Here is a 24259-nt window from a genome sequence, read left to right as displayed (position 1 = left end):
CATGCCCCATCTCACTGATCCGGACCCCAACTCTGAGGTCTGCACTTGGTTACCATCCCAATTTTGTAGGGAGGGAAACTGAGGCACGGAGAGGCTAGGTTGCCCATGATCAGGAATCTGGGAGGTGATAGAGTTAGGACTGGAAACCCAGCTTTGTCTGACTGCAGAACACAGGCTCTCCACCACTCACCCAGCCCCTCAACAACCATTTATGGCATGAACGCCTGAGTGAGTGAAACTTTGTGTTGGTGCAGGTACAGGTCCATGACTGTCCAGGGCCATTGGTATGCGCGAGTGTGGGGAGCATGTCCATGCAGATGTTTGTGTGTTTGCATGTGGAGCTTTTTTAGGGAAAGCCTTTCCCTTGTTGTCTTGGTCTTGTGTGTGCTGGAGCTATACTTAGCCGCAGCCGTGACTGTAATGAGTGGTTAGCGGCGCACCAGGCACTCTCATTGGGACCTGGTTTCCCAGGGAGATCGCTGAGGCCAGTGTATGTGTGGGGGGTGCAGCCTGGCGCTGGGGAATGCTCTGGGCTTTGGGAGGGAGCCTGGAGCTCACAGCTCAGTGCCTTGTGCAAATGGAGGTCCTTAGCTCCAGCTGGAAGAATCTGCTCTAGGCTAGCATCCTCTAAGCCTCCAGGCCCTGCCAAGCTCGACTACTGGCCACCCATGTCTGTGGTCCCTCTACTGGCCCTTGCCAGGTAATTAAAATGAAAGCCTTGGAGCTCATGCCTGGAGCCTGGCGACTGAGGACAAGAAGCACTGGGAAGACAGTGTATCTCGTATTCCTGAGCCAGGTGACTCCAGAGGGCCCGCTCCTCAGCCAGGAGAGCTGCGCTGGCCCCTCGTGCACAGCCTGCCGGCGCTATCGGAGGGGCTTGCTCACGGAGCCTGCGGACCTAGGGAGGAAGAGGGGCCTCCCGACCCCAGGACAGACTGAAATCACAGGTATGCTCCGTGCAGCCTGGGGTTCAGAGGCCAACACCCCACTCACTATCTGCCCTCCAATGGCTGCAGGGCATCTGGAAAACCCTGGGCCCCGAGGCTTCCCCGTCACAGGGCTCTGACTGCAACTGCTTTCCAGCCTGTCTTGGGGCTGCTCGACCAGAGCCTCTCACCTCTGAGAGTGGGCCAGTCTCCCAGGCCAGTCCCGGCCCCCAGCTCCAAGCTCCCTTGCTCCACGAACCACCCACCCCTACATCTGCAAACATACTTTCTCTGTTCATGAGCTAGGTTCCTCCACCCTGCCTTCCTTCCTGAAGTCTTCAGCTTTCCAGTCCTCTCCTCTAGGATGTTTTCATTTAATGAGAGGTGAGACTTCCTTTCCTGCCTTGAAGCCAAGTGACTAGAAATGTATCCATCCATCCATCCATCCATCCATCCATCCATCCATCCATCCATCCATCCATCCTTACAACCATCCATTTGTTCACCCATCCACCAAGGTACCCACCCAGCGGGGTGTGTCCATTCACACATTCTTCCTTCCACCCATTCATCCATATCCATCCATGGACCCATCCTTTTACCCATTCTTTCGTCCACCTGTCTATCACCCATCTGTCCATCCAACCACCTCATTCTTGACCACAGAACCTTAGGATAATAGAGTGGGAAGGAACAAGGTACTGCTGTAATTGGCCTTCTCAATTGCCCAGAGAAGACCTGGGGATCTAGTCCTTCTTCCACCACTTACTAACCGGATGGTCCATGTAAATAAATTCACCTGTCTGAGCCAGTTGTTCTTCATGAATGAGACGGGGATGCTATCTCATCCTTCTGCCTCACAGGGCTGTGGTGCAGTGTGTCACGTTAGCAAGGATTTACTGATTCCATATTATGTAACAGGAGCTATCATTCCTTGAGCTGGCCCTCAACCTCAAAGAGGCTGCAGCTGAGGTGGGGAGACATGAAACCTCAACAGGGCAGCTGGATCAAGGGCAGGAAAAGTTCTCTGGGAGAGCAGTCTGTTCGAGAAGCAACAGAAGAGGCAAAGGCAGGAGGCAGGGGAGCTATACAGCTAGGAAATTGGCTGATGTACCTGGAGGCCAAGGATGGGTCGTCTGGAAAGACAGGTTGGGTGGGATTTTCTAGGGATAGCACAACAGAGTTCGGACATGGAAAGACTTGGCCAGCTGGTACAAACCACAGCAATTCCTTACTCTGAGGCTTTCACTCAGGTCCCCAGACAGGAAAAAAATATCTGCTTGGTGACAGCCAGGCCTCGAGAGACATGGTTCCTGCCGCCTAGAAGAGAAGCCAGTGCCTGGCATTTCTGACCTTTGTGCGGCTATATATATATCACTGGTGACAGTGGTTCATGCCCTTGAGGCTGTGGGGCCACCAGACAAAGCTTCCACAGCTTGCTTCCCTGTCTCCATGGCTCAGCCAGGGCCAGCTTATGCCAGCTCCCCTGAGAGCCTCTGTGGGCATCTGAACCCAGGAACAGGTTCAGTGGTGCCCCAGGTAGGTAAGTGTGTCTCATGTGCCAGGCATGGCGCTTCGGGCTTTGCCCTCTGAGGCTCAGCCCCATTTCACACAGGCGCCAACCGGCTTGGCCAGATGTCAGCTGCCCAAGTCCACACTGAGGCCCAGCCAGGTCCAGGGCCTGTGCTCTCACCTCTGCCGGTCCCCTTCTCACACATCCCCTGCCCTTGAGAGAGCAGTCTCTGGCACACATGGGCCCTGCTTAAACCATATTTTCTCCCTCATGAATTATCCTTCTGCTTCTGCCTTAGTGGATTTGCCTAGCTCCCCTGAGAGTTAAGTGACACCATTATGCACAATTTATAGATGAGATAACTAAGGTCCTCCCAAGACGAGGGCTGTGCTCCAGGTGTGTGGGCTGCTCAGGCACTAAGGTGGGAGCTCCCCTGGCAATATGGGGAGAAGCACACCGCCTAGTGCCAGCCACGTACCCTACCAAGAGCCCAGCCCTCATCCCAGGGCTCTGGTGGCTCCAGGTGGCCCAGTGGGTGACCGTGTTCCTCACAGCTGGTAAGAGAGCCCCTGAGGCTGAGCATAAAACACTAATCTCTAAATGGTAAGATGTTGGCCCTGGCGGGAGGCTGTGGTCTAAAATACCTTCACAGTCCTGCCCTGGTGACAAGACCCAAGGGAGTCACACTTCCCTGCTCTACCACCCTCGTGGGCAGAGAAGATCCCTGGGGAACCACCGAAGCCTCCTGGTTACAGCAACCCCTTCTTGACATTCGTTTCATGTTCTCAGAATCTCCCGGGTGGGAGAGGCCCGTGTCTGCAGAGCATCCTAGAAAGATGCCTCGTGTGCCAGATGGTGAGAGTGATAAGGCATGACTTGAACACCTGTGTTGTGCCATGAACCGCACTAAAGGGCTTTCTGGGCCTTACCTCACTGGGTTCTCACGGCAGCCCCTTGAAGTGGGGGCTCTTGGTATCCTTCCTTTACAGCTGAGGTGGCTGAGGCTTACAGAGGTCACACAGCCAATAATCAGTAGAGCCAAGTTTGGACCCAGGCAGTCTGCTCCAGTCTGGCCTGTAAACACGACACTAACCATCTTCTCTAGCCTGACTGGAGTGAGAAGCAGGTAAGCAGCCGTGGGGGGCCATGTGAATGGAAACTGCTAACAGAACCTTTGTCTGGAAGGGCCCTTCACCTCTGGCTCCCACACCAACTTCTCTCTAGCCCCATAGGCCCTGAGAGGACAGCATCCCCTGCAGCCTGGTGGCAGCCCTGTGGGGCCCCACCATCCCTGAGCACAGTTGGTCTTCAGGGAAAAGACAGAGGGTCACCACTGTGGTGAGGCAAGAGCCCCCTCCCTGAGGCCCAGCTTCCTGGAGATGAGGACTGTGCAGCCCCTGAGGCCATGGGAGGGGAAGACATGGGAGGGAAGGGGGTAGCGGGGGAGACACAAACGCAGCCAAGCGTCAGGCTAGCACACCCAGAGAGCCCATGGGGCAAGAGCCTGCTGCCAAGAGCCCAGTGGGGCTGTGGGGGGCTCTGTTCTCCTCTTTCTGACTTACCACCGTCTTTGGCTCTCTGAGCTCAGCCCCGGACACCGGCCTCTCGCCGGGTCTGGACCCCCCAGGCGTACGCACCCGCTCAGGGCTTCTGCATGTCTCACGACCTCTGTTCCCCAGATGTCACATGTCTCCCCCGCTCACCGCCTTCAAGTCTTTGCGGAAACATCACCTGCTCAGGGAGGCCTTTCCTGCCACACTAGTTAAAGTCCCCCCGCCTGCCCTTCCTGGGCCCTACCCTCCGTGATGTATCTCCATGGCACTCCCCACCGTCGGACACACTTTATATTCATGTATCCATTTATTTCTTTTTATTCTCCCTGAACTAGAATGTAAGCTTCTTTTTTTTTTTTAAAAGATTTTATTTATTCATTTGAGAGAGAGAATGAGAGATAGAGAGCACGAGAGGGAAGAGGGTCAGAGGGAGAAGCAGACTCCCCGCTGAGCAGGGAGCCCGATGCGGGACTCGATCCAGGGACTCCAGGATCATGACCTGAGCCGAAGGCAGCCGCTCAACCAACTGAGCCACCCAGGCGCCCTAGAATGTAAGCTTCTTGAGGGCAGGAATTTTTAACTGTTTTGTTCTTTACTCTAATTCCCAGCTTTTAGAACAGTGCCTGCCCCCTAGTAAGTAGGCACTTAATAAATATGTGTTGAATGAATGAATGAACAAATGAATGCTAACAGCAGCCCCTGGCAGGAGTGACAGAGAATGTCCTTATGAGTAGAGTAGGGGTGTAGGGAGAGAAGGCCCTTCCTGCACTGTGGGTGGAGAAGGAAAGCGGTAAGGTGGGGGCACATCATGGGCAGGGGGGCAGGGGCTTGTGGGCAGACCCTGAGCCAGAGTGAAGCAGGAGCAGGGCTGCCAGGCTAGGTCTGGGGAAGGTCTGGATCGGGCCAGGGTCAAAGGGGCATCCAAGGCCATGCACAGGCTTGAGAAAGCTTCCTTTGGCTGCTGTGGCCCAGGCCAAAGCAACATCTAAGCCTGCGCCCAGTGAAGCTCCCGAGGCCCCCTGAGCTCAGCTGTCTGGGGCTGCCCTGGCTAATATTAGCTCATCCCCACCCAGCCTGGCGTCGGCCTGGCGGGGCAGGCCAGCCCGAGCGGGCACCGCCCCCTGGCACCAACAGGAGCCCCGGGCCCCAACAGCATCTAGGGTCTGCCTGGCCTTTGCGGCCAATGCTCGCTGTGCCCACGCATCCCCTGTAAAGTAACGCATTTCATGGCCCAAAGCTGGGACACATGGCCCCTGCCCACCAGCCCCTTCCACACTGATACTCTTATCAGCGTCTCAGGTGCCCATGCCTGGCTCCCCACCACAGATGTCAACAGCCCTCCTTGCCCCTCTACCCTACATGCACAACTTCCATCTTCCACCCCCATCGCCCACTACACCAGGACAGGGGGGCAGAGCTGGGACCAGTGGCCCATGCCAACCAGTGGGGAGACTGAGGGTCAGAGGAGGCCAGGATCTGCCTCTGATGCACAGCAGGTTTGTGGCAGAAAGCAAGACAGAATCCAAGCCTGCCAGGATGACACCCCTGAAATCTGGCCCTTGGGAGACAGACCAGGGCCAAGGTAGGTGAGGTGACCCCCCCCCCAGAGAGTTATTTGAAAGGAGAGTCAGTTGCTGAAAGAAGGAAGCAGACAGCGAACAGCTGATGGTTTTGGTCTTCTAGAGCCCAGCGCCAGCAAAAAGACAATAATGGAACCTACGATAATTAAGCACTTATTATGTTTCGGGTTCTGGGCTAAGTGCTTAACACATTCAAACCTCTCGACTTCCCTGTGAGTCAGGTGCTATTAATATCTCTTTCGAGGTACAGACAGGTTAGGGAGCTTGTCCAAGGTCACACAGCTGGGACGTGGTGGGACTTGAATGCAGGCCTCCTGGCTCCAGAGGCCACGCTCTTAAGAGACCCGGACTCCAGGTCACACTACCAGGTGGGACCTCGAGGCCCACCCACTTTCAGCTGAACATGTGACTGGGGCTCCTAGCAGGGGACCTGGGGACAAAAAGCATCCAAGCATCCTAGGCTTTCAAGGGGAAGAGTCTGTGTTGACAGCCAGTAACTCATAAAGGGAAGGGGATGATGGAAGGGACACGGAAGAGAAGGGGGAGGATGGAGAAGAAGATGGGGGGGAGAGGGAAGAGCCTGGCTGGCCTTCAGGAGGAGTCGCAAGAGAAGTGACAGTTGGGCATCGGTCCTGACCACCTGGGCCTGCGAACACCGTGTCCGGCAACACCTGTGTCCTTGTGTGAGAGCTCGTGTGTCCTGGTTCGGGACGCACCCCCAGGCCTGACCAGGACACTCTGGTCCTCCCAGCCTTGCTTCAGCCTCTGTCTCTCCCCCATTCCTTACGCTCGGGGATGGAGGCATTGTGTCCCCAGGTGAGGCAAGGAAGAAGGGGGTCAGCCAGTAACAGGCTCAAAGGTGTGGTGCCAATGTTTGACCTAGGTCTTGAACTCTGGCCTCCTTATCCATCCTCTCAATAAATATTTATTTGGCACCCATTACCTGCCAGGTCCTGTTCTAGGTTCTTCTAGTGAAAGAAACAGACAACGAACAAGGTAAATAAGTAAAATACGTTAGATGGTGTTAATGAAAAAGAGGAAAGAGGGGAGCATGAAATGGGGGGAGGGAATGCCAGGGGGTTGATCTGAGCTAATGACATCCAAGTCCAGACCTGAAGCAGGTGAGGGAGTGGGGGGGGGCAGTGCTCCAAGTGGAGGGAACAGCAAGAGTAAGGGTCCTGCGGCAGAAGCACAAGCACTGTGCTGGTGGAAAACCAAGGAGACCAGAATGAGGAGTAGGAGAGAAGCAGGAGAGCAGAAGAGAGATGGCAGGTGCCAGGCGCTCATGTGGAGCCCTGTAACTCTCAGAAGGACTTGTGCTCCTCCCTGAGTGAGACCGGAAGCCAGGGTTAGTAGCGCATAGAGGTGGCTTTGTCTGACTAGCATTTTACCTGGGATGGCCCAGGCTGTGTGTGGAGAAGGAGCTGGAGGGGAACAGTTCACAGTAATCCAGGGGAGGGAAGATGGTGGCTCCAACTAGGGACCTAGAGATGGAGGAGATATGACGCAGCTGGGTTCTGGGATGCTTTCAACATGGAGGCAACAGAATTTGCTGATGAATGAGAGAAAGTAAGGAATCAAGGACGGTGACAAGGGTTTTGGTCTGAGAACTTACAGATGCAGTTGCCACTTACTGACCTGGGCCTCATCCCCAGGCCTGTCACCCTGATGCCAAAATCTTGGGCACAAGGAAAGATCAGAATCACCCCCCTTGAAGCTCTGCCAACCTGCACACACCCATTCAGGCTTCTCTGTGTCCTGATACTTCCCCTCAACTGGGAATGGCTGCCCGCCTCAGCACTTCTCGGAATCGAGTGTACATATGATTCATCTGGGGATTTTGTTAAAATGAAGGTTCTGAATCAGGAGGTCTCCGGTGGAGCCTGAAACTCTTCATTTCTACCCAGTACCCAGGTGATGTTGATGCTGTTGGTCAGAGGTCCACGCCACATAGCAGGAGCCCTATGTCCCAGCCCCCAATGCAGAGTCTCCCTCGCTGAGCGTGAGCATCACCGGAGCGTGGAGCCAACATCCTGAGCACCCCTGCCCCCAGATCTAGGAATCAAATTCTTGACGGACAAAGCCCAGGAGCCTGAACTTTTGGAAGCATCCCAAGTAATCTGAGAGTCAGCCGTGGATGGGACTCCTCCAGCAACCACCCCTGCAGCCCCCAGCACAACTACTGCAAAGAGCCCTGCCCCAGGCCAGCCCCAACCAGCACAGAAGGAGCTCACAGCAACCGTCTCCACAGTGCCCCTTCACCATTGAAGCTAGCCACCCTGGCCTGCCCAGCCCCTACAGGCTGACATGGCATCTCCCCTTTGAGTGCCCCTCTCTGCAACTCCGAGAGGGATAGCCAAGAGAAGGGCCTGGAGGAGAGGGCAAACAGGTGCCACCTGCTGGGCCTGAGCACGCACACCCTGAAGAGGTGGGCCGCACAGGTTCACGCCCGAGAGTGGCTGCGTGAGCCAGGGATGGTTCACAGTGGTCACAGTGGCAAGCCAGGCAGAGCGTGATTACTATGCTTTGAAGGAATGCATGAGAGCGGGTTGAGAGAGCCTGAATGAATGTAAGAGGAAAGGAGGAAGCTCTTCAGAGCCCTTCCCTGGGGCTCCTGCTCGCTTGGTGTCAGGGCCTTGGCAGGAGAGCTCAAATGTGTCCTAGAGAGGAGCAGGGCTGAAGATGTGGAAGGAGAGATAGGGAAGAACTAACTTGGCTCCCACAGCGACTCTGGGAAGCCGAAGCCCAGAATTCTTAGACTCCTGGAATGTCAGCGCTGGGAAGGGACTTGGTCATTTGGAATGACCTCTGTAGTTTACAGAGGCAAACCCTGCAGCCTGGGGGGGTGGTGAGACTTGCCCAAGGGAGCCTGGGTTGGTTTAATGGCCTGGCTACAGATCTTGTTCTCGCTCAGTTGCCCGATGCCCACAACTGGGGAATTGTCTGTGGCCTCATCTCTCCGTGCATCTGGGCTGGTCCTTGATCCTGACGGCCTGCCTGCCCCCAGCCACAGGCCTCCAGAAGTGCCCCACTGACCTCCAGCTCAAATCATGCAATTCTGGCGACTCCGTGCCCAACCCTCCCTCCCAAATGTGGTCAGCCAGGGCAGGAGTGGCTAGGGTAGGCATTAGGGGCCTTGCGGGATGGGTTGTCACATTCAGCAAATCTAGAAGGGACACAGAGAAGGAAATAGATGAGCAAAGACCCAGAGGTTGGGCTGAAGATGAGGAGGCCAGGGAGGAGCCTGGCAGAAGGGAGCAACTCATGGCCAGGTTCCAGAGCAGAAGGCCTCGAATGCCGAGATGAGGAGGAGCCAGCATCACCCCTCGCTTCCCCCATCTATCTATCACCTCATGCTGGAGAGCTTCGGATCCTCCCTGAGCCCTCTGCCATTTCCCCGTAGGCATATGGAGCCCCAGGGCCTGCATAGCTGGTGGGGGGCAGTGAGGCACCTTCTGAAGACCCTCCTCCTGGGGGCTGCCAGAGCACCTCTTAGCCCACGAGGCTGGACCCTTACCTGCCCGAGTTCAGGGGCCAGAACTTGATGAGCAGGATTCCTGGACAGATTGTGGGGAAAGAGTGTTTGCTGGGGGAGGGAGGGAACAGACGGAAACCCAAGCCTGGGCCAGAGCCCCCACTCTCCTGGAACGGCGATGGGAGGCAGTCCTGAGCAGTGGTTTCGGACAGAGTCCCAGTGTTGGGCAGCCCAGGTCTGAACGCTGTCTCTCCCGCTCGGGAGCTAAGTGACCTTGGATAAGTTACTAGCCTCTTTGAGCCTCAGCAGCCTCATCTGTGACACTGGCGTGATGATAATGATACACTTCCATGGCAGTTTGGTGAGAATTAAATGAGAATATGGAAATGAAGCCCTTAAGAAGGATACATAGTAAATGCTTTCGTAAATAGCAGCCGTTAGTATTATGATTCAAGAAAGGAAAGGGGTTCTAGAAAAATCCTGCTAGGAGGATGATAAGAACAGAATTGGGGCCAACTCTGGGTTGAATGACCTGCAGACATCTCAACCAGCTGTGCTGGGCCCTGGGGGGGGGGTGGCGGTGGGGGGGCGTGGAGAAGGGAGGTGGGAGGGCAGCTCACTGCTTCATCTCCCTTCCTCAGGAGAGGAAATAATGGGGGTAAGTAAGAGAACAGCATGCCCAGGTGGTACTTGGTGTTCTGTGAAAACTGAGAGCCACTAGAAATGCAAATGGCCAGGCCCTGGGCCGAGTGGCTTGGGATGAGAGTTTGAGTTTCACTGATTCCCTGTGTGGTCTTGGGCAAGTGTCTTCCCCTCTCTGAGTCGGCTTCTCCTCCACTGGATGAGGGCAGTGGCTAGAGAGGGTCCAGGAGCACCCAGACAGCCCCATGCATGTGGAAGGTGGTTGCTGCCACCCAACGGGTCCCCATGCATCAGGCCTGGGCAGCCAATAGTCCCAGGAGCCTCTTAGGCCCCCTTTCCCTCTGATCCTACCTCTGGGGAAGGGAAGCTCAGGCCAGTGGCTAGCCTAGGGGCTGATGGGAGGCAGCGGCTCGAGGCCCTGACCTTTCGGTCCGGAGTGAGCACACTGGTCATGGGACCGCTCAGAATAGCCATAGCACTATATTCAGCTGTCTTGGGAGGCCCCGAGATCCCTGGCCTAGGCAGCGGGCCCTGAAATGAGCCCCTTCCAGATTCCTTCCCCCACCTCTAAGACAACCCGCCCACCTCTCTGGGAAGTTCAAGCCAATCTTCCCAAAGCTTCTGGCAGATGGCCGGCCTCCTGCCCAGATTAAGGAGCACAGATACCTGCCTCCCGGGTACAGGACTCTAAACACTCCCTGAGGCATGGGGAAGATGTAGGAGGGCTCTCGGGCCACTGAGCCTGGAGTTAGAGATCTGGGTTTCTGAACCAGCCCCCCACCTGCTCACGATTGGCCCCGGGAAAGCACTCTTCTCGGGGCCCCAACTTCCTCATCTGTCATAGTGGTAGCTCCTATTATACTGAGTTTGTAAGAAGCTTAGAGTTTGGAGCAAGAGATAAACCTGAATTAAACAAAGCTGCTAATGAACATTTTTATTACATACCAGATAGCTTTTCTGAAGGGAAGGACTCTCAACCCTGACCCAGGGTGTGGGGTCTGGGAAGGCATCACCTAGGAACAGTGTTTCAAGCAGGGTGTGAAGGATGAAGAGGTGCAGACCAGGAGGAAAGAGTGATCCCCGGAGAACAGCATGTGCAAAGGCCCTGAAGCAGGGGTGCCTGGCAGAGGCAAGAAACTGAAATGAGGCCAGGGTAGCTGCAGCTCAGTGAGCCATGGGGAGAGCCAGGCCAGAAGAGACTGAGGAGGCAGGCAGGGCTGCAGGGGCCCCAGTACGGTCCAGGGAAGCACCGAAGGGTTTTAAACAGGCAAGGGAATAGACTGACAGATTCGTGAGCTGAAGGGCCCTCTCTCGGGGGTGGCCAAATAGAGAATGAGCTGGAGGGGCCAGGGTCTGAAGGCAGGAGAGCAGTGGGGAACCGCTGGAGGGGTGGGTCTGAGGGGAACAATGGTGGCTTGCACCAGGATGGGGGACGTGGCGACAGAGGGCAAAGGACAGAATCTAGAGAGCCATGAAGTAGAAGGATAATACAACCAGTCGGAGTGATCACGGCAACCAACATTTATTGAGCCCTTACTGCATGCCAGGCCCTGTGACTGGGGGCTCTCCACACAGGACCTCCGTGAGTCGTTCACTAACTCTATTATGAGGCCCATTTTGGGGGCAAAGGGGCTGAGAAACTAGGACAAGGAGACACCGGTTTCTGGTTTTCCACCACTGACAAGGGAGCTGGGGCGGGGGGCTGCGGGGAAGGTATCATCCAGAGACACAAGGACACCTGTGAAAGCATCACAGGAAGGAGAAAAACACCAAGTGGTGGGCACACCGTTGTGGGGGGCACGTGGGCTGGCGGCGGGGAGGGTGACCCAGCAGCCCCTTCTCCACTGCTCACGGGTCTCCTCCACATGTTACCATGACTAGAGGTGGGGCCCTGGCAAGCTCTGAGGTGGGGAGCTGTCTAGGAAGTCCCCGATAGTGGCTCTCTCCCTCCGGGATCTCACCAACACTCCAAGAGCCCCGTGTCAGCTAAGACCCCAAGGGAGGAACAGAAGTCTCTTGCTGGGCTCTTCACTCCGGCCACCAAGCGCATTTCCCTCCCAGGGAGCTGAGGAGGAGTTGGGGCTGCATCGGGTCCCAAAGAGCAGGGAATAAGGCAGAGAGAGAGAGAGCCAGCATCAGAGGAGAGATGCACAGTGGGTTAGTGGGGCTTCCCCAGCTTGGGAACCACTAGCACTTCCTTGTCATCTGGAAGGTCAAGTGACTGTCATTTGAAAGGGGGACAGATATCGTCACACACACACACACACACACACACACACACACACACACACACACACACTACATACTAAGGATACTCTCTGGCCTACAGAAAGAACAAGGACCACCATTAGCCCTGACCTGACACAGAACAATGTTCCTGATGAAAACAAGCAAACCATAGATAAAACCCAAGGCCTGCACCAGCCCCCAAGGCAGAGAGAAAGGCAGGTTTCAAGGCAGGCCGCCCCAGGCTTTGCCAACAGCCCTGCTCCCGCACCCTCATGGCTTTGCTTGCCAGGACTGCCGTCCCCTGCCATCTGCCTGGCTAATTCCTACCTGCCCCCCAAAGCTTACCCTAGCATTGCCTCCTCTGGGACGGGGACTCCTCTTAATAGCCCCAGGAAGCCCCTTTGTGGCCCTTACCACATAGTGTCACCATCATGCTTTGCTTGTGTGTGTCCACCCCTCACCCCGGCCTGTCCCAGCTCACCTCCCCACCCCTCACCTCCTCAGCCTGGGTGCCCAGGAAAGCACGGGAGAGAGGACCCAGGGAACTGGCGGCTCTAGCTTGCACTGTCACCCCTCAAGAGGTCAGATGGGACCTCCCGCTCCAGCCAAATAGCCCTTACCTTCCAGGGCCAGCAAGAAGGCCTGGGTGGGGTAGGGTGGCCTCACTGTCTGTCTGATCCACGCATCCACAATGGCCTGGGCTAGAGCAGTATTTCAACTGAGGACAGGTGTGAGGAGCAAAACCACTCACTAAGGCAGCTCAGGAGGACCAGGAGATCAAGGGAGCAAGCAGGAAGCTGGTCTGGAGTTTCATCTTCCTCAAGGTACACCCACACCTGGGCAACACAGGGTCTCTGTCACAAGCAATCACCCACAGCCACACTGACACACAGAGCCTCACACACACGCACGCACACAAACACACAGCCCGAGCCACACGCAGGGTCCCCCACCCCACGCACGGCCGCCTGCACAGATGGTCTCATGCACACAGCCTTACACACACACAGCCTCACATGCAGAGCTCCACACGTACAGTGTCACACTCGCCACACACAGCAATACACACACAGGGACACGCTCACCTCAGGTTCACGTCACACACACACACACAGAGCATTTCTCTTACACGTACGTCTCCCTCTCTTATGTACGCGCTCTCTCCCACGCTGTCTTGTTCTCACACACAAGGTCCATCTCAAAACACACAGAATCTGTCTCTCTCACGTTCACACAGAATTTCTGATACAGAGACTCACAGAATCTCTCTCACAGAGTCTCACCACAAACACGCACACATGCGCGCGCGCACACGTGCACACACACGCACACCCTACTCCCAGTCTCACTCACACGTATTTTTATTCTTACCCAGCCTTTTCTCATACATATGAAGAGTCTCTCACACCCACAGAGAATCCCTCTTACACGGATATCTCTCTCACACACATACCGCTTTTCTTTCACACACACATGCGATGTCACACACATCCAGGATTCTGGTCTAGAATCTAGATAAAAATTCAAATCCTGACCCACCAGTTTGGGGAGGGGGGAGGGGTAAACAAAGGTGACAGCAGCAGCAGCAAAGATGGAGGGGGAGGAAGGACAGGCAGCCGGCTGGTCCCTGCGCAGATGAGCCGAGAGAGGCAGCGCAATGCAGCTAGGCCAGCCTGGAGTGCAGCAGGAAGCCTGGGTTCTAATCCAGGCTCTGCCTTCAGTTCCTGAGTGCCCTTGGGCAGGTCCCTCCTCTGTGAGCCTCAGTGTCCTCATATGTCATCCAAAGGCATTAGAATGACTCTATGAGGCTACTGGGAAAAGAAGGCGGGTGCACGACGGTGGCGGGGGGGGGGTTTCTAGCCCACCTCCACCTCCCCACTACACCCCAGCTCTTCCCTTAGAGTCTGCTCTTCAATGAACACTTGAGACAATCAGGACTTTTCTGTAAGGTTTCGAACACCAACAAGACCCCAAACCACACTAACCAGCCCATTTATCTGCATGGGGTGAAGGCCACCCCATGGCCTAGGAACATGGAGTCAAGTGGAAGAAGATGGACAGTGATGGGGCTGGAACCTGCCCCACATTGTCCCCTGCCTATCCTGAAAGTCAGGAACATAGCTCAGAACACTAAAGCTGAGCCCAAGCCCTGGGGTGGGGGGATCCAGGCTCTTACTAGGGAGCCAGGTAGGCAAAAGGACAATGAGGAAGTTGGGCCTTCTCCTTCCTTCCTGGGCCCAGGAGGATGGTCATGGTGGTGAGATGCTGTCCAAGGTCAAATGCAAGCTGAATGGTGGCTGCTCTAACCCAGGCCTTTGCCCAGCATGCCCCCAGCCCCAACATGTACTGGTTCAACCTCCCAGTGCCCCTCCTCCTGCCCCTCCCCACAGCTCAGCCACAGCCTCCAGTTACATAATCCCCTGGCTATGGTGGCCTCTGTCAGGAGAGGAGAGGGGAGGGTAGACCTCTGAGGGTCCCAGTCCATTCTGGGAATGGCAGGGAGCTGGCAGCCAGTTCAGGGGAGGATGGGGTCCCAGGAAACCTAGGTTCTAGTCTTGCTTTGCCTCTAGCTCCCTGAGTGACCTTGTGTAGGGTCTTCAGAGGCAAAATGAGGGGCTTGGTTCTCCCCTTTCCACCCCCGCCAACACACACATCTGTTCTAGGATTTAATGTATAAGACTCTGTCCTGCTGCCCCCTTCCTCACACGCTAAAACACTGAGTGTTCTACCTAAGTCACAAATCTACCAGGCCTGTGCCTGAACAGCCCTTTTCTCCCCGTGGACACCTCAGTGCCCCCCAAGTCCCCTTCCCCCACCGATCCCCAGCACTGATCCTGCCTCCTCCCCTGCCCCATCTTCCCAACCTTGGCTCCAGGGTACAGGAGAGAAGGGATATGGAACAGTAAAAAAAGATCAGTGGTTTGCCTAGTAGGGGGTTCGGTGGGGGGGGGGGCTCTGCTTTAAATTCCCAACTCTGCCCCTCCCCCTCATGCTTTAGGCCCCATTCAGACCTTGCAGAGCTCAGTGAATGCCAGGGGTGTCTCCTCCAGGGTAGGTGGTTGCTACCAGCGTTTCCCTTTTGGGCTCAGTGAAGCAGTAAAGACCCTTAGATTTCACCAGACCCCCTCTCCCATTTTACAGATGAAGAAACCAATCCAGAGAAGCCTCTGAGAGGCCAAGGTCAGCAGCAGGGTGCCCTTTCTCTCCTGCAACAAGCTGCTATCACTAAAGGGGAGTGGCTGATGAAGACACGCCCACCTCTCACACACCTTCTTGCAGGTTCCCCTTTAGAACCCCCCACTCTTCCCCTGACAGGTCCCAGAGGAAGCACAGGCAAAGCCTAGCGGCCCCCTCCAAAACCCTTCCCTTTTGATGAAGAAGGACAGGCTGTGTTCCCAGGAACAGGTCTCAGAGGGGCCACATCACCCTCCCCACAGCCCAGGCCCATACCAACTACCAAGCTATTAATTAGCCATAAAGATTCCCCCTTCACAGCAGCCTGAGGTTGCTCCCTGGGGAGGGGTGGTCTGTCTCAAGCAGCAGACCAGGCCAAGCCCTCCTCTACAGGCCCTGGCCGGCTCCAGATGCCTTTTACCTGGGAGGGAGGAAGGGCTGCCAGCTTCCCTCCCCACACCAAAATCTAAAGGGCAGTTCACATCTTCCCAGTGTACATCTGCAAAGACACAAATATGCATGCATAGGCACTCCTGCACACTCAAACATACAAACATGTTCTCTCATTCCCACTAACATTTTACCTACCCAAATCGACACCACCATACTTACATAAATATGCACACACAATCTACTCATACACACAAACACCCATTTGTACTCACTCATACGTATTTAATTTGGAAATACAGACACAGACCTTACATACCTACAAAACTAGTCACTCTCGAAGAGCAACCTCTCTTTTATCCCCCCTTTTATACACGTTCTCATATGTACACACACACACACACACACACACACACACACACACACACACACAGGAACACACTCCTTTAAATTCTGACTCTCTAGGCGCCAGTTCTCGAATCCACCCCCGCCCCAGGGAGGCAGAGGATCTTCTGATGGATAGATTGTCACTTACGCGTGCGTAGCGGGAGGAGTAGGGGTCCTCGAAGAGCGCCCAGATGCGCGGCTGCCAGCGACGCCAGAAGCCGCCTGGCCGGCCGTCCGGGGAGTCGCTAAGCGCCAGGCGCTTGGTCATCTCCAGCTCGTCCTCACCGTCGCCTGAGTCGCCGGGGCCGTCGGCGTCCGCGTCGTCGGCGCTGTTGTCAAGGGGTGCGCCGCCAAAGCTATCGAGCGCCTCCTCTGCGTCGCGATGCTGGCGGTAAGTCATCCAGCAGCAGGGCTCCACGTCGGTCTCGTCGATGCCCCAGAAGGCCAGCTCCTCTTCATAGAGCGGCCCGCACACGTCGGCGGGGCAGTGCAGCTTGCCGGTGCGGTAGTAGTTCAGGATGTGTGCGAAGACGCCTGGGTGGCGGTCGAAAAAGAACTCGTCGGCGCGCGGGTCATAGTCGAAATGGCTGTGGGCGTCGGGCTCCGCCAGCCAGGCGAGCCGCGTGCCGGGCAGCGTGCGCAGCGTCGAGCGGTACGTCTGGTGGCGCGTGCCGCCCACGTTGATCACGATGCGCTCGCTCTCGTCCCCTTGGCCCATCGCGGCGCCCCCTTAGGCATGGCGCGGCCCAGCGACACCCATGGGAGCGGCCGCCAGGGGGAGTTGGCGCCGGGGAGGGGGGCGCGGGGCCTCCTCCCCCCTCCCCCCAGCCGTCGGGGGGTACAGAGGATGGTGGCTCTGGCCACCCCAAGAGCGACCCAAGCCCCTCGGGGCGCTTTCTGTCGGGTGCTGGTCCAGGGGAGTGTGCGCGGGATCCCAGGGGTCTCTAGGCGCCAGATGTGGGGAGGGAGCGGGTCCGGCTGCGGAGGAGGCAGAGGAGGAAAGAAGGGAGGAAGAAAGGGAGGGAGGAAGGGAGGAAGGGAGGGAAAGGGACGGCGCTCAGCGGCGAGCCCCGGGAGGAGGGAAAAGAGGGTTGGGGGGCCGGGCTCCCGTCCCCATCTCAGCGGGAAAATGAAGAAATTGACACAAAGCTTTTTTGGGGCTAAGGTCAGCTGCTCCAAAGGCCGGACAGATAGATCAGCCCCCGGAAGGGGGAGGGGTGGAGAGGGGGCCGGGAAATTCGCGCTCTGCTGTGCGGTGGTCGCCGCAGCGCTCTCTCGGCGCTGGGGAGATGGATGACCGTTGCCTTCCTCCCTGCGTGGCCGGGCTGCTGCTCGGGGCGCAGGGCGGGCTCCGGCCCCCTCCCTCTCTCCTTGCCTGGCTGCCTGCTCCCCCCGGCGGCGGGCGCGCCTGCCTGCCCGCCCGCCCTCCTCGCTCCTTCTCCCCGCCTCTTGGAGGAGATGGCGGGCCCCCTGGGCAGGGGCACCCGGGGCGCTGCTCGGTGCGGCGGCCGCGGAGCGCTGCGCTCGGTGCGCGCTCCGCCTTGAGCTGGGCTTCCGCGGGGCTACGCTCTGGCTCCGGCGGCGGTGCTGAAGGGACAGCTCCCGGGCTGTGGCGGAGCTGCGCGGGGCCGGGCACGGGGTTTCTCCGGGCTGGCTTCGGTCTGCGAGGCCGGTGGGCACCGACTCCGGTGCCTGTACGCCCCGCGCTTCGCGCCCCGCTTCGGGCAGGCGGTTGAAGGTGCGGGTCAAGGCGAGGGGGCTGCGGCGGTCGCGACCGGGAGGCGGGGGTGGCGGGTCCAGGCGCGGCGAGGCGAGGCCGGCCAAGCCGGCGAGGCCGGGGAGGCGAGGCGCGGAGCGGCCGCCGCCGCCGCGACGCCGCTGCCGCCCTGGCTGCTGCTAGGCTCGCTTGCTCGCTTGCTCGCTTGCTCGCTCGCGCGGTCCGCGTCCAGCCCGCCGCTCTCCGGACACAAGCACACGGCGCGCGCAGCCGCACTCGCCCCCGGAGGGAGGCGCCGCGCTGGGTCCTAAAAAGCCCCGATTCCGCGCCCCCCTTCCAGCCCGGCGCGGTGCCGGCCTCCCTCAACCCCGGCGCTGGGGGCGCCAGCCCCGCGTGGCTCCTGCTGCTCTGGGGGGACCCGCCGACGCTCCGCCCTGGGGGAGCGCCACTCGATGGGCGGGGGCTCCGGGAGACGTCTAGGCCTGCGCCCCCCGGGTCAGACTGAGGTTAGAAGGGCGTCGGCACCGTCCCTCTCCTTCCAAACGAGGTGCTGTTTGATTCCCTAGTGAAATGCGACGCCCCCAACCGCTATCAGAGACACCTTGACCTGGACCAGCATTGGCGGCTCCAAGCAACCTTTAATACCGGCCTTTCCTGCGGAACCTGGAGCCCCCGTGATCCTGTCATAGATGCCTCTTGAATGGACTCCAAAATAATATCCTCCAAACACACAACACACAAAGCTGTCCTCTAAGCCCTCCCAACAACCCAATAATCCTGGAACCCTATGATTGCCTTTTGACCCCTTCCTCACCTTGGGCCCTTCATAACTCCAGGCTGATCCTAGTCTCCCACTGAGGGCCACAAGCTCTGCCATGCTGATCCCAGCTCACTGATCCTCCCACACTAGCTCTGGGTCCCTCCGTGGGGATCCCTTACGAAAAGGGTATTCTGCCCTTAGAGGTCAGAAGGAACAACTGCTCCTAGTGGTCCTGAACATTGACATCCCCCCTCTCTCGGTTGGGCTTCAGCCTCCCTGGGCAGTAAGGTGATGTTGTGCTGGGGAGCTGGATGGGAGCAGCTCCTGCTGTGATTCCCACAGCTTCTCAGTTGATCTTGGGGGTGAGGGTTACAGTTTGGGCTCCAAGCCTTTCTGGCCCATGTTTGCTGCCAGTGCCTCAGTTTACTCAATCACTCTTTTACTCCTTCCTTATTCCACACTCTGTCCCAGGCACAAGGGTATAAGACACCTTGCCCTCCAGGGGCTCACAGACTTTTGGGGAAAAGGGCAGGTGGGCCTGAGCAGGGCTGGGGAGGTCAGGCCCAGCTCCAGGGTTGGCTGCACCAGGAAAGAGGCTTATTGATCCCAGCCCAGCCCAATCGAACACAAGGCTGCCTGGACAAAGGGCGATTTAATTAAGAAGACAGGAGGCTCTTATTTACCTGTCGGCACTTGCTAACTGTGCAGACAGCTGTCCCTCTACACTGACCTGTGGACATGGCTGTGAGCCTGGGGACAAAGCTGTGTCTTAGACATCTCTCTCCTCACTTGGCCAGCGAAATCCCAGCCCAGGGAAATCCATGTGTGGTAGGGAAAGGTATGGAGGAGTGGAGAAGGTTGGAAAGGGCGAGGGGCAGAGCATGACATGAGCACTGGGAGAAGGACAAGAGCAGAAACAGAGAGAGGCAGAGTTAGGGCAGAAACAGAGAGAGGCGGAGTTAGGGCAGAAACAGAGAGGCAGAGTTAGGGCAGAAACAGAGAGAGGCGGAGTTAGGGCAGAAACAGCGGCAGAGATAGACAGAGGCAAAGAGAGGGCCAGAGTCTGAGGCCAGGATGGCACCTCCTCCCTCCAGAGATTGATCTAAACAGGAATTGTTTCCCCTTCAATCTCAGAGTAATGCAGGCATGAGAGTGCTTTTGAGTATCTCTCTCACCGTAATCAGTGTGATCCCCATCCCCTAACCAGGAGGAGGCCTGACCTGGTGCAGCTCAGCCTCATCCAAATTCAGATTCCCCAGGAAACAGGCTCTCAGAAAGCTCTGCCCCAATCCAAGCAGGCGATAAAACAGAGAAATGGGGACCCCCAGAAAGAAGAGAAAAAGATGGACACAGAGAGATGAACACACACGCACACAGACACGCACACACTTGGCTGGGAGATATCAAGATGGGGAGAGACCAGAAAGAGTCCTCTCCAAACCTTCTCTTCCTTCCAGCCAGACATCCCTCTTCTCTCTCGGAAAGCCTTCGGTGTTTCCATAGAGGCCCAGGATTCCTGCTCTTCCCTCTCCTGCAGGAAGGCCCACATTGGATCAGAGTATCGCTCCCCAGCCTTCACTATAACTCATCTCTTTCCCCAAAATGGACTATCCGCTCCTCCAGGGTTGCTGCTCGTTTGCTTTCCTCTACAGTGCCCAGAACATGGCAGCTCCTCATTCAGAGTTAGATGATTTGAGAAATGCCAAGAGAGGGCCTGGGATCCTAGCATCCCAGTGTCAGAGGCCAGGAGAATCTGGAGCCCTGAACCGAGGCTGTGTCAGGGGAAGGTCATACCCAGGATCTCTCAGGGAGTCAGTGCAGAGCCCACTCAGGCCACCACCCCATGGTGACCCACAGTGGGAAGCTGAATGGTGTCCCATGTAGTGGACAAGTGGAGAGATGGAGAGATAGAGAGAGGCTGCTAGTAGGGGGAAGGTTCATGATTAGGAGCCTGGTCAGGCCTGGCCCTAGAGGATGTATTAGAAAAAGAGAGGCAGGAGAGGGTCGGAGTGAAGGGAAATGTGAAAGGGTATCCACTACACCCTAAAATCCCCTACATGGCAAGGGGAGAAGCTCAGAGAGAGGAGCTTCCCAGGGGATAGGGGAATCTGTCCCTGAGGTGCCCCACACTGGCCCACTTTAGGATTCTCACCTTGATCCTTGATGGCAACTCCCAGCCCAGGCCCCCCAAAATGCACCCCCCATCCTAAGCAGGGACATAAAAGTCCCTTCTCTCACTTCCTTTTCACACTGTAAAAGGCTGGCATTTGCAGAAAGCCCAGAAAAACTGAGAGGGCACACAGAAAGAAAGAAAAAAAAACCCCAGAGAAATGGGGGTAGGAGGAGGATTTGCTGCCTGAGCCTTAGCTTCTCACCCACAAGCACTAACCATAGCCCTGCAGCCCAGCTGAGACCCTCACCCCTTTCTACTTGCACGGTACCCCCTTATTCATAGCCATCTGTCCCCTCCCTTGCAGAAGAAGGTGTGTGGTCCCATGCCAGAGGGTCGTTGGGATCAGTGGCTGGTGAGAAGAGGCAGCAATGAACTACCAGTGGGCTGTTGTTGTTCAGTGGTCAAGAGCATAGACTCTAGGGCCTGGCTGCCTGTGTTCAAATCCCAGCTCCATCATTGACTTAGCTATGACCTTGGGCAAGTTATTCAACTTCTCTATGCCTCATCTTCTTTATTGTCAGATGAATAATAATAAGCCCTATATCCTTTAACACCAGCTCTGGGATTGCTCTTGTTCTGGCTGGAAGGGAGAGTGTGCTGGGCTCCATAAGCTCTGTGGTGGGAACGGCTCCGGGAGGAGCTGGGGTGACAGTGGACTGGAAAAAGGTGAAGGGAGTCCTGAAGCCAAGTTTGGCCTATGTTCTCACACTTGGCACTTGTAAGCCTTAGATCTGGTCTTGCTACGCTCTGGAACTGGCCCAAGTCCAGCCCCTGGGCCTTTGTCCAGCTTGGCACATCCTCTCTGCTGCTCTCCCAGGCCCAGAGACTTAGCATTCCCAGTGGGTTGGGGTGCCATCTTGTGGCCACATCTGGAAACTAACCTAAACTGGACACGAACGGAGCAGGCTTTGGGGGTGACCCACCAGAAGCAATGAAACCAACTGGGATCTCCTGCTTTGACCAGAAGTCCTCCCTCCAATGGACAGGGGAGACTGAAATTAAAGGTGCCATAGTGGGAAATTGGTGACCATTGCTGTTGGATCCGTAGCTTGAGCACTGACCCTGGCACCTAACCTGGGAATGGGGTAGGGTGTACAGCTCTTCCTTCCTGTGACACGCCCCCCATGAGTGGGGTCCAGATCTCTTAGGCCAGGAGAAGTCTAGAAAGGAGCCAAGGTAAAGAATGGCCAGGGGAAGTGCTAGACCAGGGTTTCTCAACCTCAGCACCATTGACCTTTTGGACCAGATAATCCTTTGTTGTGGGGGCTCTCCTGTGCATTGTAGAATGTTTAGCAACATCCCTGGCCTCTACCAGCTAGATGTCACTAGAGCCCCTTCCCCAGTAGTGACAATCAAGATGGTCTACAGACACTCCCAACAGTCCTTTTGGGGGTAAAATTTCCCCTGGTTGAGAGAACCACGCATCTAGACAGATTTGGTTACAAATCTCATTTGCTATAAGTGACTGTAAACTATTCACTTTTCCTCTCTAGGCTTCTGTTTCCTCATCTGTATAAAGGAAATAACATTTTGTGAGGATTAAATGAGATAGTGTCTTGGGGCACCTGGGTGGCTCAGTCATTGGGCGTCTGCCTTCGGCTCAGGTCATAATCCCAGGGTCCTGGGATCCAGTCCCACATCGGGCTCCCTGCTCAGCGGGAAGCCTGTTTCTCCCTCTCCCACTCCCCCTGCTAGTGTTCTCTCTCTCACTGTGTCTCTGTCTATCAAATAAATAAATGAAGCCTTTTTTAAAAAATAAATAAGGTAGTGTCTCAGATTGCCCATCCCCTCCAAACCCTCTGTGACCTGCTCTAACCCCACATCTCTCTCATGGGCTCCTACCAGTCCTCAGCAATGTCCGTCAGTCCCTCAGTGACAGTGTGGCCCCAGGGAGCAGAGTGTCAGCCCTCCCGAGGCTTGGCTTTGGGGAAGATGGGACCTCGATGCCTCTCACGCTGGTTGAGTGAGGTGGGGAGGTAGGAAATCATGAAGGCTGCATGTGCAGGATGCATGTAGATGGTCAGAGAGGCTGATGTGTAGGGAGGGCGGGTGGGCGCAGGCACTTCTTGAAGAGTGTTCCCAGCAGGTCTGGGCAGAGGCCACTGAATTCTCCTTCTGGAAGCAGATTGGAGATGTGTGGCTATCCCAAGGGCTGCAGTGCCTTTGATAGGAGCCTTGTGGGTTCTCCTGGTGGACACCCCCAGGAGGCTGCTGATAAGCCTGGTTGGCAGTGTGTAGTGGTGGGTCCAGGTTTTATGAGGCCTGGCATTTAGATATTTTAGGGGTTACGCTTTAAAAAAAAAGAATAGAAAGTTGGGCACAAAAGTGAATATGCATTTAGACCTAGAAATCAGGAACACATGTAAATTTTAGAAAGCTGACAAATACTACAAACCTTTAAAAATCCAGAAAAAAAATGCTTAGTATTTTTATTAACTGCCTGAAACAGCAACATAAGACTTTTGAATGTTATATTTACTTGGAAGCCAACAAAAACAGTTGCAACTTTTTTTTTTTGCAATTACAGAAGGATGTTCAGTTAACAACACGTTTGTTTCATTAAAACTGCATCAAAGATGACTGAAAATGAAAATATCACCGTCCTCCCATATAACTATCTTTTCTGTGCACCAACACACAAGAACCTGCTCTAAATTTCCGTGCCAACTTACAACTTCTAAATTGTACCAGACAACGTTTGTGACTACTTAAAATACCACCAAGACAGGGCTACTTAAAGATACATTCATGAAATGCAGGGGACCCAGAATAACCACAACGATCTTGAAGAACAAAGTTAGAGGACTCACACTCCCTCTTTTCAAAACTTACTACAAAGCTACAGTAATCAACACTGTGTGGTACTGGCATAAGGATAGGCATGTAGATCAATGGAATAGAATTGAGAGCCCAGAAATAAACCCATACATTTATAGTCAATTAATTTGTGACAAGGGTGCCAAGAAAATTCAATGGGGAAAAGAGTAGCCCTTTCAACAAAAGGTGCTGGGACAAGTAGGTATCTACATGCAAAAGATGAAGTTGGATCCCTTCTTTACACCATATAGAAAAATCAACTAAAAACAGATGAAATATCTAAATGTCGGAGCTAAAACTGTAATACTCTTTTATTTGGCTTAGGTTATGGTTTTGTAGACATAATGCCCACAACACAAGCAACAACAACAAAATATAGATAAATTGAACTCCATCAAAACGAAACAAAATTGTGCTTCCATGGACACTGTCAGGGATGTGAAAAGACAACCTGTAGAATGAGAGAAAATATCTGCAAATCACATATTTGATAAGAGTCTAGTATCTAGATTATAGAGAGAACACTCAAAACTCAACAATAAAAAGACAAATAATCTAATTTTAAGATGGGCAGAGGATTTGAATAGACATTTCCCCAAAGAAGAAATACAAATGGCCAATAAGAACATGAAAAGATACTCAACATCATTAGTCATTAGGGAAATGCAAATCAAAACCACAATGAGATACCACTTTACACCCACTAGGGTGGCTAGAATAAAAAGACAAACAGTAATAGTGTTGTCGATGAGGTAGAGAAATTGGAACCCTGATACACTGCTGATGGGAATGTAAAATGGTGCAGCTGCTTTGGGGAAGACTTTGGCAGGTCCTCAAAAATTTAAACATAGAGTTATGATATACCCAGCAATTTCATTTTTAGGTATCTACCCAAGAGAATCAAAAGCATATGTTTACACAAA

The 24259-nt window shown here is 55.3% G+C and overlaps 1 protein-coding gene across 1 annotated transcript in view; it reads right to left on the bottom strand.

Annotated features, from left to right (window-relative positions):
- Positions 1 to 17730, bottom strand: part of KCNC1 (potassium voltage-gated channel subfamily C member 1) — a 43391-nt gene extending 25661 nt beyond the window's left edge. Inside the window, exon 1 of the mRNA XM_027578808.2 lies at positions 16018 to 17730. Coding sequence (XP_027434609.1) covers positions 16018 to 16587 — 570 coding nt within the window. The 5' untranslated portion in view covers positions 16588 to 17730. The remainder of the gene's footprint in view (positions 1 to 16017) is intronic.
- Positions 17731 to 24259: the final 6529 nt, after the last annotated feature.

This window comes from Zalophus californianus, chromosome 11 (genome assembly GCF_009762305.2).
Source record: "Zalophus californianus isolate mZalCal1 chromosome 11, mZalCal1.pri.v2, whole genome shotgun sequence".
In the NCBI taxonomy this organism is placed as follows: Eukaryota; Metazoa; Chordata; class Mammalia; order Carnivora; family Otariidae; genus Zalophus; species Zalophus californianus.
The sequence above is the reverse complement of the archived record's forward strand: the minus strand, read 5'-3'. Positions and strand labels throughout refer to the sequence as shown.